Source organism: Colias croceus, chromosome 13, assembly GCF_905220415.1.
Source record: "Colias croceus chromosome 13, ilColCroc2.1".
Classification (NCBI taxonomy): domain Eukaryota; kingdom Metazoa; phylum Arthropoda; class Insecta; order Lepidoptera; family Pieridae; genus Colias; species Colias croceus.
The window spans coordinates 9,693,118-9,714,315 of NC_059549.1; the positions used below are offsets into that span (position 1 = coordinate 9,693,118).

General features: G+C 33.4%; 1 protein-coding gene across 1 annotated transcript; it reads right to left on the minus strand.

The window, feature by feature from the left end:
• Positions 1 to 17,790: 17,790 nt before the first annotated feature.
• Positions 17,791 to 20,986, minus strand: LOC123697066 (DALR anticodon-binding domain-containing protein 3). The gene is made up of 5 exons (XM_045643483.1): positions 20,302 to 20,986; positions 19,740 to 19,924; positions 19,117 to 19,250; positions 18,374 to 18,544; positions 17,791 to 17,913 (listed from the first exon to the last, which is right to left on the minus strand). The coding sequence occupies exons 1-5, from the start codon at positions 20,940 to 20,942 to the stop codon at positions 17,791 to 17,793; spliced, it is 1,254 nt and encodes a 417-aa protein (XP_045499439.1). The 5' UTR covers positions 20,943 to 20,986.
• Between the last annotated feature and the right edge of the window lie 212 nt (positions 20,987 to 21,198).

The window sequence follows — 21,198 nt, forward strand, 5'->3', positions numbered from 1 at the left end:
ATGGAGACAATGCCGCAATCGGCCCTCCTTTCTGAGGATTCATAAGCTTATATAAACAAAATAATAACGTTAATGGTCTTTATTATCTGTGGCGATATAATCTGTGAAGTACGTGTTGGTTCTGAAACAATACTGTCTTCCCTATTTGGTATAACAATTCGATTTACTTGCGGACTTTGATATCCATAATTAGACGTAATATCGCGGAATGTAAGGGTTCATACCGAGAATAGTCTGAAAATATGGTGGTACCTAGCACTAGATCTCTTTTGTTAATTATTCAATGTTTTATTTATATATGAATATGACCTAACATTTTTACTACTTACTTGATAGAACATTTTTGGAAAATATGGGTTTTAAACATTGTATATTAATTTTAAAAAGGTCCTAAGTATATCGTTCTTATGCACGTTAATGAATCGTTATCCTACTGACTACAGAGGGCGTGGGTTCGAGTCCCACGCAAGCAAATATTTGTGATGCATATGAGTGTTTAACTAGAACCTGTTATAGCTTGTCTGTATGTACGCATATACTAAAATGTTTCAGAGATGTTAAATAGATAAGTTGCCAAGTGGAAACTCTTTAAAAATTAAGTAGCTCTACAAAATGAAACGCAAATCAACAAACAACAACTAAAAAAACCTAAACAGAATATTTTTATACAGCCACAAGATACCTACATAGTTAGTCTATAACACTTTTAACCGTATTCACAAACGAACCACAGCAAAACTGGTAACTATATTTGCACAATCCATACAATATAAACGACACCAAAACAATACCCACTAAATACGTGCTCAACTGTCACCAGCCCGGGCCATTAAGCCAACCGTTCCAGAATCGAGAAATTGCTTCTAGAACATTGGAGAACTAGCAAAAAACGCTCGCCAACAATTTTATCTATTCACAAAATCAAGTGCACCGCTGCATTCCGGTCTCGTTAATTGAAAATAAACAGCGCAGTGGTTACGATAAAACTTGTATATAATTACATTTAACCGTTTTGTTTGAGTGAACAAAATTTGTTGTTGATTTCTTTATATGCAAGCGTAACTTGGTGGTAAATTATGCATACAGTATCGATTAATGTACTTTATCGTATTAAAGCCATATGCTTATTTTCCTTAAATAAATGTTTATTAAACTGAATTATTTGCTATTTCCTGGTATTGGTGTGAATTGTACATTCGATATTTTAATTAAAATAGTGTTAATGCACTCTGGTTGCATTATTTATTAACAACTACGATTAGATTAGAAATAATATGTTCATTGTACAACTAATTATTATAAATCAATGTTTTTCCTGCATTATACAAAATAACAGCCAATCTTATTAAAACATTATATCGCTGCAACGGATAAGACTAACCATATTATTAAAATATCCAATTAATCAATGTGCCAACGCACATAGGGACTCAATTTATAAATGATAATACCAATAATATAAAACCGAACCAAGACAAAAAGATTATATCACCGTAAAATTTTCACGCATAAATATGAAAGCACACTGAATTCCATACATCGATCGAAGACACCAACACAACATTAGCTGTACCTATAACCATGTTTCATGCCACAGATCCAAAACCCGGTACCGAAATCCAATTTGCAAATCTTCCCGAGGCGTTCAAAGATTCAATTTTCACAATCATCTGAACGAATTACGTCACGCGGTCGAATCGTGTAAAAAAAACAAGGCCGCGCTTGCAGTCCGTTCACTTGCGATTTCGCCGGCGCGGCGCCATCTTGGTTCTTGGTGGTTTGCGCGCCAAAAGTCAAGGTGATCCGGTGCTTGGGAATAATTGTTTCATACTCGATTGCAATATAAACAAGTGTAATTGAACGATGGGCTGGTGATGGTTGTAATTATTCGCTTGTTTCGTGCTGTCTATTGCTTTTGGCATTCGTGTGTGAATTATTGCTATTGCATAGAAATGAGAAATATTGACATTAAATATAATTGTAAAAATACACATGTAGGTACATTGAATACTTTTTAAGTATAATATTTAAAATATAATTTATTAGTGACGACACTATTTTGTCATAGTAAAAATGTAATAAATGAAATAGTTTAAATTTGAAGCACTTCGTTCCTCTTCAAAGGCATTTGAGTTACTATTATATCCGCAAAATCATAATATCACATTCCACCATACTTCACGTTATTAAAATTCTCCACCTCACTCTCACTCAAAATTTATATTTACAACACTCGAACTTCGAATATTACGAAAAACAAATAATAAAAATAGCATAGTAATCTCTACACACGCCACAAACACACACATATGCCCGGCATTTATAGAACGGCCCGAAATGATTTACTTGTTATGTTATCAACGAAAGCCCGTGCCAAAACATGTCAACAAAGTAATGACTACATATGATCACTGTTTTCACTCTAGTGATCTTAACCGACGCCAAAAAATTGAGGTTCTATTTGTTGTTGTCTTGTGGTTATAAAAGTTTATTATTAAAATACCTGACCATTGACCAGTTAGCAATGACCTATCCAATTTAGTTAGTTATCAAAAAATCTCAATTTAAACACACATTCCACATTCACAGTCACATTACTGCATGCACCATGTGTATTAAACTATTAATGTACCTACATGTTAAAAATTCATAAAGATTCTATCGTGCAATCGTGCAAAAAATACCATATAACAGTATCAAAACATCTTACAGTGCCAATCGATACATCGCGGGCCGCGGCACAGTCGCTCTTCAATAAATCAAACACACGTGCTGTTTCGCAGACCGGAGTCCCACTGCAATGCTAATTGCTAATGTTATACTCGACCATCCAATACTTACAACTACCCTCGAAGTTTATTCGTATTTTTTGGTACAAAGTTCGTGGTAAAGGAAAAGAAAATTAGAAAAAAAATCATGTTTTTTCACTCACATTCATATTTAATTTCAATTTTGTACAGCGAAAGAGTCAGATACCTAAAATTATAACTTAAAAACTCAAATCTAACATTATTGACTGTTTTGTACAAGATAGTGTATGCACTGACAATATGACGTATGCGTTTCATTACACGCGATAGTTGCAGGCATGAAACTAGATATAATTATAACATAGTCTTTGACCTAACGTCGGCAAACGTAAAACGTAAAATTGACAAACGACTCTATACGCCTGCCAAGAAAGGAGTGGATTGTTTATGAATTACATCGACGATCTATACACTCATGGGAACTTTGAGATATCGCAGCAATATATTATTCTGTCGAATATGATTGTCACTGATGTAAAATTATACCACTAATAAAAAAACAAATTCATTTCCAAAACCAATTTCAAATAAACCTTTTGTCACGTCTACCCATTCACCATCTTTGACATTACAACATGAAGGTAAAAAACGAAAAGCATCATAGAATACAAAAATCGCAGAACCGGACACTAACGATCGCACATATCGCCGACTGTTTATTGTAGTGAGAATACTCGGACAGCTGTCTCGTACAAGAATTGTGCATAGTCGCCGGCCCAGTTAGTGTCATACTTATTCTTGCGTATTTTGATAAATTAATCTGGATTTAACAGGAAAGTGATATGTCGCTTTGTTAATTCTTCAGCTTTATGCATTTTGCATATTACTCTGAATTTCTGTATTACTGTCAGTGTGAAGATAATATATGGGATTATACAGAAGATGATAAGGTATTTTATTTAAATTAAAGGAAAGAATAAGACTGTGCTTTGGATTAAGGGTACATAGTGGCATTGAAATGGATGAAACACTACAATTATTTTATTCCGAATACTTCAAAACCTGTAGGTGTCTCGCAATGCGGACAGCAACAACTAACCATTTATTTCATTGGTAAGAATAAAAAATCAATCAGTTATGAATATCTAACTCGCCAAGGTTCCACATGTCAAATTACAATTGGCGTGTTGAAGGCAGTTAACCTTAGCCGAGTCGAAAGGGTGCTGAACTAAGGTCATTATGTAAAATAGACGCGGTTTCATTACACTGTGTGTACCCACAATCATAATTAAAAAATATCTTTATATTTAAGCGCGAGTTAGTTACACCCAAAAAGTAACTACGAATTAAAACCTTATTTTAACACAAAAAGGTCTCCCGTCCTTTATTAAAGCAAGTTAGCAACCCAAAACTCGTCAATACTCGACAAAAAGTAGGTATTCATCATGAACGTGCCCAAAAGATAAAATATAACACTAAAGCGAAACACGAAACACTTAAACAACGCAATTGAGGGCGTTTTAGAAACTTCGCTTTTAAAAAAAAGCGGCAACAAAAGAAAGGAATCGCTATGGCAAAAATATGACACCGGCAAGTTTTCAAGTTATAATAAGTTACAACGTCGCGTTGGGAGGGAAGCGCTTTTATTAACTTTTAAAAGATGTGAAGCTAAAAATCTTAACTCGGAGGAACGACTCACTCCGCGCCGAGAAAGTTGTCACAATCGAACACAGAAATGTTTACTCTTGTGACGCTAAAAAAACGTGTCGCGAGTCTTTTTGAGAACTTCTCGAATGTAGGAAACGTGAATATCTAACTGCGGATTCCAATATTTTCATATTTCAATATTTAATCTCTAAACTTTTTGCGCGAACGCGGCTTCTTCAATATTGATCCATTTAGTCCATGACTGTCTGTGACTTTGCGCGGCGATAAAGGTAAAATTTAAGAAACAGTCACGTAATAAATCCATTATTACCTTCAATACAATTAGAAACATAAAATCGATTCAATGTTTAGACACAACACAAATGTAGCCCTATTGGACACCCATACATCGGTTCTTTTTTATGAGTATTAGCCAACCCGAAGTACACGATCACGACATACAGTCTCTAAAACTTGAAATTCGCCAGAAGTTTAGTTCAATAGTGTATCCAGGAGCGATGTCGCGTGGGCGTACAGCACCACCCTTTATTAGTGCCTCCCGTAGTTCCAGGCCTCGTTAGCGTGTAGGTGATCTCAAAGGGCTTAAAACTATTTTTGTGCGAGCTATAATGAATAACGATTTCTTGTTAATTGGACGTGGGTTTGTCAATAGACACCGTTCTTTGTCCGTTTAATTGGTTGATGCGTTCGTTACTCCTGTATTATTGCCTTTGGACAGCTCCTATACAATATGACTAAATTATTTTCCTTTGTGACGTATAAATTGTATCCAAGCGACAGTTTTATTAGAACTAACTACCATTCGTTAAGGTTTTTTGTGTGAAGGAGGACACATGTCAGGCTTTGGCAAGAATAAAGGGAAAACGATAACTGACAACTGATGTTATATAGCCTTAGGTTGCTACGGACATTTGTATTTTAATAATAAAGACAGGTCTTGAAATATACAAGCTAATTGTAGAACAATCTCTTTGTATGGGTTCCCTTCATAAGGATTTTATGGGTACAGTCAAATATTAAATTATACTGAAAGTGCCAAGAGATAGACTACTTAGTACTCAGTCAACGCAAAGATTCTTAATATATCTTTAAAATTCTACAAAAAATGTTCTTAATGGAATATATATGTTACATAATGAACAATGGACCATCGACAAATATCTCATTTTTTGCTTGCTACTGGATTCGAACTGAGAATCTTCACTCTAACCTACAGTTAAGTGGTTATCATGTTGTAACTCGTAACGAAGGGTTGATAACGTTAATAATATATATTATTTGTTATCCTTACATTAAAGGGTATTACGCAATATTTAAGACGCACAATTTTACTACAACAACCACACGTTTTAAAATACACTACAATCGCCTATCCGAAATATGGCCTTCTCATTTTAAAGACATTCACTTACAACGTCCCACGGCACGTATCAAAACGAAACATACATCGAACAAATCTGCACAATAATACGAATACAAGAATCAATGTGTCATTATGTTACTTTGAGCACTCTAAAATAAGTGCAAAAAGACGACCCACGATGTGCTATACTTCATACATTAACTAGCTTCCGCCCACGACTTTGTACGTGTATCCCCGTTTTTCCCCGTTCCCGCAAGAATTTCAGGAAATCCTTTCTTAGCGGATGCCTACGTCCTAACATCTACCTGTGTGCCAAATTTCAGCCCGATACGTCCAGTGGTTATTTATTTATTTATAATAGATAAATACATAGATAACAAAAACGCAAGGCTGGCAGCCCTGTCGCAACGTAACCTAAAAAAATACGCTCAGATAGTACTTGCACACAATTTCCACATAATGATATACGTATGCAAATAATTTGCACACTAGAATACATTTATGCAACGTTATTCAACTTGACGTTAATGTTAACTGAATGCCGGGAATATTTATGGAATTTTTAACCGTGGGACTGTTCGGGGACAATGTGTGTACCTAGAATATATAGGTACTTTATGCGGTAATGGAGTTATGAGATATTTAGTCTGAGTACCGCTGCTTGAATACATTTTGAATCGACAAGATACTGTGAAACCATTTTCATAGATAGATTTCGATTGGGGGATAAAAATGTATGTCTGTTGAATATGGATAATAACTAACTATGATATTTTCTATCCAAAAAGATCATAATAAAATAATGTCTAACAACGCAAGGAAATTCATAAACCTCAAAACCCACAGCAAAACAATAGATAAAACTTAAAAACTAATACAATATTAAATCGCTAACGCTTTCGCTCAGCTCGTCGCTCGTCGCCTATCTTCCAGACCCTAAAAGACTTACCGCTTATCTATGCAAAGTTACTTTTTAACTTACTTGTACTACAAAGGAAGTATCTCTGTTGTAATGTAACGCTTTTCAACTAGCGAAAAGTACCCAGTTAGTAGATAACCAACTCGAGTTATAAATGAGAAAGTTTTTGTTCCTCACTCAATTAAGGGAACTACTGAACCGATATTTCCATCAAAGAGCTTTTGGCCTTCTGTAAGACAGGAGACTCCCGAAAAATGTTAACAATTAGACGGGGATTTATGCGTAATTTATCACGAAAAAGGGACGGAAGCGAAATTTCTGACAGATCGTCCAGACTGAGGAAAAAAATATGTAAATGGTAGATTCTTTATATCTTTGATATTATTATATATCGCAGAAAGAATCACACTAACCATATTCATGTTATTTATTAGTTATATTTCAATTGTGCAATTTCATTCGTCTGTTTATCTCTACGCTTTAGGCTTCATAAATTTGGTACGGAGAAAGCTGTAGATCAAAAGTCAAATATTGCCTACTTTTATCCCGTACTTTTAAACACGTATCAAGACTTTTCATTGCGCAAAAAACACAACAGACAGACATACTTTCTAATAATGTAATATCTATAAAAAATAGTCAAAATCCATTACAATTTAAATTCTCATATTCATAGCAAACAGCAAGGTACCATTTCCAAAGGCAATAGTTACAAAGTTGTTTAGTAAATCGTAATACTGTATGTAGGTTAGTTGTCACGCTGAATAGACTGTAACGTTAATGAGAAAACGCTTTAAAACATAGCTATTAACAGACAAAGTAGTTTTGTAGATTAACTGTTACAGATGACACTTGCATATAAAAGTGTCGTAAGAGATCTCGAATAATAAAAGTGAAAGTTATTGTGTTGCTAAACCACACACGTTATGATTGGCTGAATTTTTGTGTGCATAAGTCAGCAAATTTACTTACGATACGTAAGCATTTCTTATATTATATAATATAGCTAATCGAACTTAGAGATTTATTAATGACTAGCTGCGCTTCGCGGTTTCACCCACGTGGCTCCGCTCCTGTTGGTCTTAGCGTGATGATATATAGCCTATAGCCTTCTTCGATAAATGGGCTATCTAACAACGAAATAATTTTTTCAAATCGGACCAGTAGTTGAGATTAGCGCGTTCAAACAAACAAACAAACTCTTCAGCTTTATAATATTAGTATAGATTAGTATTAGTATAAATACTGCAAATTACAAATTCCCTCAAATAGGACGATGATTTCATACGTTATCAACACAATGTACAATCTTCAAAAGCCATAACTGTTACTATGTATGCAACATGAACACACCCATTCGAGAATAATACATGATATTAAATTGCTTTCCAACGAATAAATTATACGGTCTCTGTAGTGTGAAATATTTTATTTAGATAAAAACTTCTCTTACTTTTAGGCAGAACGAGTTATTTGAGCATCATCAAATAGATTAAGACGCTCATATAGAATTGTTTTATGATTTCATCATAGCCCATTAATTGCTTGCTCTGTTAAAAAAATAATAATATCACATAGACAACTGAAACCTTATTAAATATTGTCTCTCATTTGAAATAATTGTAGCTCCTTGTGTTAAGAGTCATATTAACATGCAAGAAACTGCATTCAACCACCTAAAAAATCAAAACACCATCACCACACATGCCATAAGATCCCCATTAACAAACAATAACTTCTCTTCCAGATACCAGCCGTCGACATTAATGAAAATGGAAGAAATATCGCCGCCCAGCAATGTCCACAAACGCGAATAGAACGCTTGAGCATGATCTGCGTTGGAGCCGCGCCAAATCCACCTGCATGGTGTACAGAAACTGTGAACCGATATAAACATATTTTGCATTCTCTCCACTTTGATATGGATCAAGTGGTCCAGGATTTGAGACCAAAACTTACAGCCCTATCCTCTTTTTATTTACCTACCTATTATTAACCTTACAATGCAACTTAATCTAATTATAAATCAAAGCAAAAAACGGTCTTAAAACTATTTACCAATTTCTATCAGATAACCGGAGAAATTAATTAAAGGAGAATAGAGTTCTTAATTCCTATCAAGTTTTGAGAGCGCAATAATAATAATGAAATTGCTGAGTCTTGCGCATACGAATACTTAGAGTTAAATGAGCTTGCGTATAAGTCTTTTTAATTACCCTATCCACTCCTACTTTACCATAATCGCACGCAAAGGTAACCATATTCTCTCCGTCATATACGCGTTTTAGGATTGTGGTGTATTGGTATACATCATAATGCTGCTAAAACATCTAAAACATCATCTACCTTTCCTACAGCCTTAATTGTATATATAATGTTGCGAATGAGGAGGGCATGTTTTTGAACACCGTGACATTTATCTATTTGCCCCCATAGGGAGGAATTAGGCGTCTTCATATACATAAATGTCCCTAATTCTGATCTTCTTAGCCCTGTACCTTCATCATAATTTTAAAATTATTCCAGTTAAACAACCCATGATGAACCTTACACCAGATATGAATTAGAACCATAATCGCATAATTGCAAGTGCACATGATACCGAATACGACACGGCATCGCTCACGCGTCCAGCAATTACGTATTAATTACCTGAAGGTACATTGTAGTCGCATGAAACGCGATATTATTATACTGAAGGGAATAGTTTCAATATACAAATAAGACAATATATTATAATTTAATAATAACACGCGTTTTATATTGTTGTAGGGACAAATAGAATCGGAAATTATGAATTTTAGCATACATTTATGATAAATATTCTCGAAATGTTGTTATTATTCTCCTATTTGGGAAGAAAACATTAAGACTGATTAATTCAGATACATGAGAATGACGAACATGTTTGTTTTAAACATCATAATCAATGTTGTAGATTTGTACCTTTTAAGAGTCATGGCGTAACATTTGACCTCTGTCTCTACTAAAGTAATTTATAAGTAGTTTATACAAATCAAGTATAATGACGTCACATTCACATATCACGTTGACATAAAGTTACAAATTACTCCATATTCATTTATCTATGTATCTTTGTCCAGAGTCACGTGCGTTAAGAATATTTGACGTAGGTTGCTTGTTTGAAAGCTGTGTGAGTGTCGAAATACGCTACTCTCGGAGCAATGTAATCAAAAACATCCGCTAATTCATTGCGAATTCGCCCTGGTTGTTTATAAAGTTTAAACGCTTGCAAATCTTTCGTGATTCATACGTTTGAACTTTGAAGTACACTTTACGGATTTAAAGCGAGATTTATTATGTCTTTACGGCAGTGTAGAGGAAAAAACGAGACTATTTTGTCTATACTTCCAATTCTACATGATAATCAAGTAAAGGCACGGTCGGGTCGACATTTGACTCTGCAGTTTCCAACTCCAAGCTGCACTAGTAATTCTTATTTTATAGGCAGTTCAAGCAAAACTTCACTGACAAAAATCCATAATAAGAGAAATTAAACAGAATTTACATCTCATAACAAGAACAAAGGATGTGCTCAAAGCCTCCACCCGCTATTAAAAAAAAATAATAAATAAAAATAAAATTGTTTTATTTCAGGAAATGTTGGGTTCCCATATAAAAGTAATATAAAAAAGATTAAAGACGAGCATCATTTATAGTTTTTTCTTGGCTTGATAGGTTTATCCCTAGCATAATATGATGAGTGAACTTTGCACCAGTACAGAAGTACTGGATTGTCATAATAGTTAGAGGCAGCCACCAGAATACTATTACTGGAGCGTCTCATTCTCTCCCAAAAATTAACCCACAAGTGTACCAACTTTTAAGTGACTTTAAAATAGCATAAACATTACTCATTCCGAAACTCGAAAGAAGCAATCAATAACAATCAGCGTCTCGATAGACACTGCCATTAAATATTTAATATTTCGAAATACCCTCGAAACTGAATTAAAAATTCATAAATCACTCTCGACTCGCCGTCGAAATCCATTTTTGTGAATCGTGATCGAGTTAAAACGGGACGCAATTTATCTCTTTAATTACTCGAAACTTAATGAAAATCTTAGGGAACTTTCGAGTAGGCTCTAGTTCAAAGGACGGGAAATGTTTTAATTTCAATTTCTTACTAAAATTTTAATCATTTTTAATAGTCTCTGTAGGCCTCTGCCAAATTACTGTACTGTTTATGAGGAATGTCTAAATTGGCGAGGATCTTAATCTCAAAAAGGCCGCATAGCTATATAAAGTTAAATTTTATAGTACAGAGTTTATAGTAGGTATGTATCTTGTCCATCATAGAATGTATTGCGGTATTCACATATTATCAATTACATATGAGGTATTATTGTAAACTGAATCGTTTAAAAGTAGAAAACCGACGATCATAAGCTACGCTCTGATGCTCTGACCTCATCTTTAATTGCTCACAAATAAGGATTAGACTAAGGGAAAGTCCTCTCATGTCTAATCTTTAAATATAAGTTCAACACAAACATACCCTGCCGTTCGAAAAAGCCTAATCCAAAAAATCGATCCACCCAAAAGTATATCTAAAATCATGCTACGATGTAATTAATATCCAAAGCGTTCTAATTTAACTTCTTAAACGTTACTTTCAATTAGTTAGTTATGAGAGTTGAAGGCTTCTGTCGTAACACAATAATTGGTTACACGTGGAAAGAGAAATAAGGTTATCACATTGTATTGATGTATTCAATACATAGTTTGAATGAAGGTATCGGCAAATTAGATATATTATATAACCATACATAACATAAACGTAACTTTATCATATAAGTACTTACCACATGTTTATGGTTCTATATAATATCATATGTATTGTTTTTAGAACAGGGATTGCATCACTCCCTACTTTTTCGGGGTTGCAGATTTCCGAACGAATTTGGCGATTAGTAACACAAGTATCAAATTAATATAGGACATTACCAAGAACAAAAACATTAGTCATTACAATAGATCGATATGCATAATCGATGCACAAAGAAAGGCGAAGTGAGTCGCAAACACGTCATTTTTAAACCTAATTACACTGGCCGAAGGTCGACTGTCCTTTGTCGTTTATGTGAAAAGAAATTATTTGTCATTGTGCTGATTCTCTTTTTACTATTCAAAACTTACAAATTGGAACGTCTTGTGTGCGATTATTTGTGACATAACTAGTAGGAATTAGAAGTGACCTTCTTGCAAATATACAAAAAATAAGTGCAACAGATGAACTCAAAGGGACTGCACTTTGTAGATCATCACTACATACCTAGTATAAAACAAAGTCGCTTTCTTTGTCCCTATGTCCCTTTGTATGCTTAAATTTTTAAAACTACGCAATGGATTTTGACGCTGTTTTTGTTAATAGATAGACTGATTCAAGAGGAAGGTGTATATAATTTATAAGGTTTTTAGAGAAAGCGGGCGAAGCCGCTGGCGGTATGCTAGTAGGCTTATAAAATGTTCTAAATAAACAACCAAATTCAAACATACATGATACTTACACATTAGGGACGAACATTACCTGCCTACTCCTAACATTGTTTGATACTTGATAAAAAATATCAAACGTCATCCACCATACCATATGGGAATTTATTATTATAGTTCTGAACTGGTTTTTAATACCCTATGTGTTATAAGTGGGTGCCTCCTTCATCCCAAAACCCTGCCCTGTTGCAACACAAAAAATACTAAAGGATAGGATAAATATAGCTAAAGAAATCAATGTTCATTGTACCTTATAACATAATATAATACAGATAAATAAAACAGATTTAGAAAATGTTCAGTTCACCGTATAACGGAATACCGTAATGATAATTAAACTTAAATATATTACAAACAATTTCAGTTTGTTTTCAGAATTTAATATGAATGAACGGCTAAACCCGTATAATCTGTTGCCTGGAATCAAATCTCACTTTAAAGGCAATATTAAAAATGTTTCTCAGACACTCACGGACAATTGTGTTATTTCATATCATTAAATAAATAAATATTATAGGACTTTATTATATTACTGTACATAAAATATACGACGGTATGTGGTTCTGTAATACTTATTACATTTCGATTTATTGAAAATATTAATAAATTATAATTTCCTACACAACAGAACTTTATTGCTGTAAATTTTAAAAACTATAATTTTCATTAAATAACAGAACCACTTCATGACGATTTTTTTATTTTTTATCGTAAAAAAACGAATCCTATCAAATAACATAGCATAAATCGCACGGGAATTGCCATAAAAGCCAATCTTAAGGTACCGTTAACAAAAAAATATATTTAAAGATAAAATAATCTCGAAACAAGTCAACGAACAATACAATAACAGAATCGCGACTTTATAAGGAGGTCATTTAGCGTATGCGAAAGTTATTTTAGCACGCTTATAAGAAAATATGCATTTGAAACACTCGGCTTTATTTTAAACAATAAGACATTTTGTACATGCTGTCTACCTTTTATAAGCCTTATTACAAAGAACATAGCGTGTAATTTGGAATAAAACTATACCTATCCAATGTTAATCCGGGATAAAAGTAAATCCAATTTGTTAATCAGGGTTCTATGTTATTATTTACTCGAATAGATTTTGATGTTTTTAGGACGGTAACGAAAATCACGAAAATTCATGTATTTTTTTACATTTACTAACGATATCTTACTGGATAAATACATTCATATTTCGCTAATTAGGTTTAATAAATTTATTATAAGAAGACATCCTTAACTGCTTAGTTTTCAATACAAGCTACACAAAACATATGAGAAATGGTTATAACAAACAGTATTCTAAAGGCAAACGATCAGGTAAAAATTTCGGTACGTGTACGACCTTCATATAAACTATCACATCACCTATTTATCGTTACAAACGAATAAAAAATCCGTCTAGCCACACCTCAATTATTGTATAATAATAATAAAGTTTACAGCATCGGTCAAATAGGTGACTTCAGGAAACCTTGAAGGCCGATGCCACGTCACGTTGCAGTCATGCCCTAGGTTTTGTCACTATGTAATCATTATCACTACATATTATAAAACAAAGTCGCTTTCTCTGTATGCTTAAATCTTTAAAACTACACGGATTTTGATGCAGTTTTTGAAATAGAAGAATGTTTCAAGAGAAAGGTTTTAGTATATCATTTTTTAGGTACTAGACAAAGCGGATATATTATACTAGCTGCTCCGCGCGGTTTCACCCCCGTGGCTCCACTCCTGTTGGTCGTAGCGAGATGATATATTATAGCCTATAGCCTTCCTCGATAAATGGGCTATCTAACACTGAAAGAATTTCAAATCGGACCAGTAGTTCCCGAGATTAGCGCGTTCAAACAAAATAACAAACTCTTCAGCTTTATAATATTAGTATAGATGTATGGTAAAGTACCATGGTAGTTAGTATTCTGTACCAAATGTTGATTCTTATTTACATTATCGTTAGCATATCGTTTGAGATGTAATTGACGATTTTAATAATGTTTCGTAGCAAGTATTCTAATGTTTCTTTATATAATTTGTATCAGTAAAGTTTTACGTACGTTTCCATAACACATAATTATTATCTCATTAGCAACGCCTTGTTTTTTGTCTCTATATGTAATTATAATGACGTTTTTTCCTACTCTGATGTAATATATTTGTGTCAGGTGATTTCATTCATGTTAATGAATTTGTTTTCTTCTTTTCCTTCGCATTATATGAAAATTAATGCGTATTTATGTATTTTATAATAAAGGAGAAATAATTTTCTTAAATACTATAAAACTTGAGAAATAATATGAGAGGAAGTTTACTTATTACATCATTGAATGATAATAATCTGTATTTAGAATTAACTATATAATGAGTCATAGTATAAATGCGTATATAAGTATAAATAGATTTTCTTAACTTTTGTGTTACAATAGCCAATGTTCCTTTCAAGACACGATTGGACATTTTATAAAGGGCAATCTTAATGACCTTCGATTGATAGCATGATTAAAAATTACATCATCATAAGCAAGAGTTTTCACACAAATACACATTTTCTTAATCCCACAATGAAAGGGGGACATCCTTTAATATGATAAGAAAACACAAAATGGTGCTCATTTAATTTAAGACGTGGGTTTACCACGCCCCTTTTTTCTCCAATTTCTAGTGAAATTTGTCGGACTCCTTCACAAACAAATAAATATCCAGTGAATGAATATCTTTATAGTTTCAGAATCAAACATAAATCGGTAATACAACAGATTTTTCAAGGGATGTTTCCACTGTTAAAGATCGTCCTTTAAAGGTAGTAACTAGTAAGTACTTATTGTGAAGGATGACTCACGTGTAAATCTTATCAGTTCCTATGCCGTAACTATATTTAACAAGAAACTTATTATTTTTAACCGAAGTTTGCCTGGCATAGGACAAGGTTATTCCATGCCAAAATCTACGTGCATCTATGATATTCCTAAAAAAAATCGGTTCAGTTGTTTTGAGTGTTCAAAATAGTATCGTAATTTATACAAATATAACTAAATCCAGAAGTAAAACATAATTATGGATTTGTAAATCTTAATTATTCTTTTACGCAAAAACTACAAGAGCCTAGAATAGATATTATAAGCTTCTTTTTTATCCACGCTGCAAGTAAACCCACAGGACGAAGCTATTTCAATACTGTGCTGTATGTAGGTACCTACATGAATACTTTACGAACCTATTGTCCCTTGTCGTGTTTATACCCGATTATTAATGGAAATAGATACACAACCTACCGGTCAAGTAACTATCTATGATCTGGATATTATAGGGTGTAATAATATGTGACATAAATTATTTTAATGTCGACCATATGGCCCACTAAAGCAGAGGGTCGAGGCGTAAATAATGTTACATTTACGTTATTATATTTTAGTGTTTTTATTACTTTTCACGTGGTCGACAATTTCTTTTGTGGGAACTGTTAGTACAGGGCCTCTTTTTTAATTTTCAGAAAATTTGTCGCTCGTAAATCGAGTAAGGTAAGTGCAAACTAACACAACTGGGGTCATAGGTATGTAATGTTTCTTACGTAGGTGTAGGTGAGTATCTCTATTTGAAAAATCAAAATTATAGATAGGTAGGCACCTACCTAGATTTTAGGTTTCTATTTCTCTATTAAATTAAATTGTACATCATATTACACAAATTATCGGTCTTTAAAACAATGATCGGTACTTGTTTATTTTTTTATTCATCAGCTAGGAATATACCTATGCATCTTTATTCTTTATTTATTATAATTTTATTATTTACTACGTCAATAGTATTTAATTAATATTTTATCTATTCCATATCATTTTGTTAAAACATGTAGGTACCTAGGTAGGTAATGTTATCATAAATTAATAAATCGTGAATATATTGAAGAGCTCTCTTTACAAGCGTATCTATCTACCTACTGCCTTCATACCTACCTACAAGTTACAACAATACTCTAGAGAAATTTCAACAATAGAATAGGACGTTCGTAGGTCATGAGATATCACAAACGATAAAATATCGCTAAACACACGCGTACTGTAATTATAATTATTTTATAGAACGAAAAACAGTATTTTACCTCATTACCAAGACTAAATCGCGATTCAACATAAAACTAGAAAGTTTCGCTGCCTCAATAGAAATTACGTGATACCGCTATCGCTATTTTATTTGAACACATTATAATTCCATTTTTGGGAACATTTAATTGCTCAAACCATTAGTATTCAGTGAATGTTGTTTTCTAATTACTTGTTCAAAATACAAATTAATGAATGCTGTGTAACGCACGTGAATTCAGTATTATATCACCACACATTTGGGACAATTAGTTTTCCTGTAGCCCTTCAGTAAGGAGCGCGTCACGCTTGCTTTTCCTGCATATTTTCCCCGATATCCAACATTCGTGTTAAGGGCAACAGCTATTTTTCATGACGTAACCTCAAGTGGCCGCCGTGCCAAATGGGTTACAACTAGCAGTGATCTCGGCTGTATCACTACTACACTTCCCTTCACGACTTCTGCCAAGGTCAGAGCCGCCGGCATCTAACTCCCTAAGCGTTTAAAATAATCACCACTAACCTGTTCTTTTCCAACTCGTTATGAGTCGTCCTGGAACAAAAAACATACATTTGTAACTTGCCACGGCGACACTTCACAACAATATCACTAATTCACTTATTCACTACACTGGCACTGATGTCGCCTCACCTGCTGCCCTGCGATTTCTTCGTTTTCGGCCGCCTTCCTCCCGAACGCAACTCTTCGCACGCCGGCAAATTTAACGCGTACCCGTGCTCCGACTCTGCAACAAAGAAAACTGCAATTCCGTCAAAATCAGCTGATTATGGCAAAGCAAAAATAGACGGGAGCCATGTTGACGTATACGAGTAGTGCACTCAATTGACAATTCAAACAAAGAAAACCCAATTCACCTCTATCACGCCTTTCGATGTATTCAGCAGCTTGGATCAGGTCAGCAATACTCATATTTATTGTATCCCGGTTAAACACACGCGTTCACAAACGTAACACGACTTTATTCGATTAAAAACTATAAATAAAAGTATATTTATCCGCTCCGAAGTTCACGACTGCATTAGCCGATGTCAAAAACACACTAGGCGATTCGGGACGCGCGACCGTTTACAGCGCTTCGTGATTTGTCGGTTCCGTTCGGCGATCGCTCGGCGCACCAATGGGCTGCGAGCTAGGCCCACAATAAAATACCTGGGTCAATCACGTGAACTTTGTGTTTCCAAACAAAACATTTTTTTTTCTATAGCTCATTCGTGAGCGTAGGGTTATAAACTTTATTTGAATTTATTTTATAAAATTATGTTTCTTATACTATTATTTGCGTATAAAAAGGTTTTTTATTATTCATCGCCCAATAAAGAATTTCAATGTCATAATATTATTACATTATGATAGAAATCTTTATCAGCCCTTATCTAAAGGTCATTTCTATCATGTGTAAACAACAACAAATTACATAAGGATTCATAATAATCTTTAGGTATAGGTCATAAAAGAAAGTACTAATACATTTGTGAAACACTTTTAATATTTAATAATCTTAAACAAGTTTTTAATGTGTCGTTCAATGATTTCAACATATAAATTCGCGCAAACATGACTGGAAGAAGATGCTTTCTCGGCTCCTGAAAAAAAAGATAGAATAGTTTAGTTTATTGGAATCTAACAAGATTATGCATTGGATTGGATTATGCATAAAACATTCAGTATTTTTTATCCTGGCTTTAATGCTTTCCAATAAGTTTTTTCTGAGAATTAAAAACAGAAAACTACTGTGATTTACCTTGAAATAAAAAAAATTGCTTGTATTTAAAATAATAAATCATGTATTGTTTATAAAGTATTTTAAAAGGACTATCATTTACAAAGTGGGTTATACCAATAATAATTAAACTAACGGTCTTACTAATAAAATGTTACCCATTCGCTTTGCAATGAATTAGTTATTGCAATAACCTGTCTTGTTTTTATGATTGACGTTTCATGTGAGCAAGAGCAGGAAACAGCTATGGTAGAAAATGGTAGAAATTTATCTATTGTTTAACTTTTTATTAGTAAGGCCGTAAATTAAATAATTTTACTCACAGTTAAAATCCTAACTTTTCTATAGTACTGGCTGAAAACTCTGACCATAGAACTGAGAAAACTGCACACCAAATGCGGCCGAAAATCACATTTATTTTCATTAATTTCCACACAATTTCTCAATAAAGATGGAAATCCCAATATGTAGTTGAAAATTAAGCACCATTCATCCTGCAATAGAAATCATTTATGTATGAAAGCTACATAATTGTTAAATAAATAACTAGAGAAAACATAAATATCTTATAATAGTTATTTTGATTCATAAGCTTTGAGCTCTGTGAAATTACTAAATTTATTTAACAGAAATGATATTTTAAAAATAATCTTTTCTGCAATTTACACTTGAGTTGCAAAAATTATTGAATTAATAAACATTTAAGTAGGTGTGGTATATTCTAAGGTATATAATCTGTTGTAGATTTGAACACACAAGTTCCAAATGAAGCAAAATATTCTATACATAGATTAAAACAAGCCCTTCAAAATAGACTGATGAATGAACAATATGTAAAACTTTCATGTAAATTTTTTTTAGTTTTATTTTAAACTAGCTTACCGCCCGGGGCTTCGCCCGCTTTGTCTAAACCTAATAAATTATATACTAAAACCTTCCTCTTGAATCACTCTATCAATTAAAAAAAAACGCATCAAAATCCGTTGCGTAGTTTTAAAGATTTAAGCATACAAAGGGACATAGGGACAGAGAAAGCGACTTTGTTTTATACTATGTAGTGATTTACCTCATTGGTAAGTAAAGAAAAATCAACATCTTCAAACTTAGGCAACGGTGGATATCTGCCATCATTTACATGTTCGTTAAATGTTTTTATGATTGTCTCCAGACGAGCACAATTGTATAATATGAATGCTGCACCTGGAATAAAGAGGTTTTAATTAAATTATGGTTTAATTATATTTTATGAGTTTTGCATTGACTACAAGAAATATATATAACTGTAGCATTTAAAGTGTAGGATGAAAACAAATTGATTTTGACTAGACTACATCCATTTATTACTAAAATTCTTAATAAAAAAAACGACGTGTGGCATTCGGGGACTGCCGCGGTAAAGCTATTGCATGCTATGCCTTCAAGCCACACCTCCGCCCGTCGGAGTGGGGAGCGTGAGGTTTTTTCGTTACGGAATTTCTCGATTCGGTCCCCGCGCTCAAGGCCCGCGATAGAAGCTATGCAATAGCTTAAAGTAAATATATGTCCAATATTTCAATGCTATAGTAATTAATTGAGCATCATAGTAACAAACAGATTCTTCCTAATGACTTTTTTTAACAATCTCTGCAGCAAAGTACTTACTTCACTTTATTATTTTAAGTAATTTTTATTACACTGTTGTGTTTATACCTTTACTAGAACCACTAGACGCATCAAACTGTATTTTAACCGGGCTGGAAGGCTTTATCTGCAACAGTTCGAAGGCAACAGCTGATTCCCCAAGGTGTGCTATGAATTCCTTCCATTTTGAATCAGTGGACACTCGCACACCATACTTGTGTTGGGCTATTAGGGTTAATTCTTCTTGACGGAGCCTGAAATATTTATTTAAATTTATAAGATGATTTATTGTAAAGTATAGATCAAAATAATATGTGTTATTTTCTTATATGTTATAGGAAATTATTTGAATACTGTATTATCCCTAGATTATCCATACTAATATTATAAATGTGAAAGTAACTCTGTCTGTCTGTCTGTTACTCAATCACGCCTAAACTACTGTACCAATTTGCATGAAATATGGTATGGAGATATTTTGATACCGAGAAAGGACATAGGCTACCTTTTATTGCGAAATATGTACCACGGGCGAAGCCGGGGCGGACCTCTAGTATAAAATAATTGTACAAAGATGATTGAAGTTAAAAAATTATACGTAGGTACTTAATGATTTTATTAGGTACATTACCTAATAAAGTCTTCAGCAGTGATTGTTGTCTCTTTAGCACCAGTTTTACAATTGATTACTGTCCCACATAAAACTATTTTACTATCCTCAAGTTTGACACTTGATTTTGATGTTACAAACGGTTTCGGTTTTAATTCTGAGCATTTATCGCTTATTGCACATAAATTCTTTATAACCTTCGTCGTGTAGTTCACTCGTAAGGAGGTTATGCATTTTGTGTTTTGATTTGAATCAGATTCCACTAAAATATCCCCCTTGTTAACTCCATTAAGAATCCTTTCATTATTTGTAAACGAATGCGAAAGACCAGCTTCTATTGCTTTGCTTCTCTCCAAAAATATATGAACACGATCTTTTATTTCAATTGCCTTTCGTATTGGTAATGTCCAATTTTGTGATACTTGTAATAAACTTTCGGAATCTTTTTGTAAACATTTCAAAAGACCTTCGTCGTCGTTTTGCAAGTGAATGCCGTCTAAGAATTCGACCCAAGATTTCACAGTGTTTGGAAAACTGAAATCGCCTTGTGTCTTCAATTGAACTGAATGTTTTTTAACAAGTAAACCCGAAATTTCTTTTTCTTCATTAAAAAGAAATGTGTAAATATTTGATATAAATAAATTCAGGTCATCTTCCAACATTATGTGAAGTTTTAATTTAAATTAAAATTACTACATATAGGCTATATTTTGTATTTTCACCTTGATTTGATTTTCACGTTTCAAAAAAATTTGTCAGTTGTCATGTTGACACTGACAATGACCGCTAGAAAAATAGAATAAAAAAATAACAGCAATTCAACCAATAATGTGTACATAATCTGTATTATTCGGGATTCGAAGCAAAATCCTCGGGCAAAATCGAACCCAAATCTTTCTCTTTATCTATTCTAGGAGG

Excerpts from the sequence above, each read along its gene's own strand:
- LOC123697066 (XM_045643483.1), bottom strand. The coding sequence starts at position 20,942 with ATGTTGGAAGATGACCTGAATTTATTTATATCAAATATTTACACATTT. Across the intron at positions 18,545-19,116 it reads TTTCTTTACTTACCAATGAG|GATGAATGGTGCTTAATTTT; the intron begins GTAAATCACTAC and ends TTTCTATTGCAG. Across the intron at positions 17,914-18,373 it reads GAAAAGTTAGGATTTTAACT|GAGCCGAGAAAGCATCTTCT; the intron begins GTGAGTAAAATT and ends CTTTTTTTTCAG.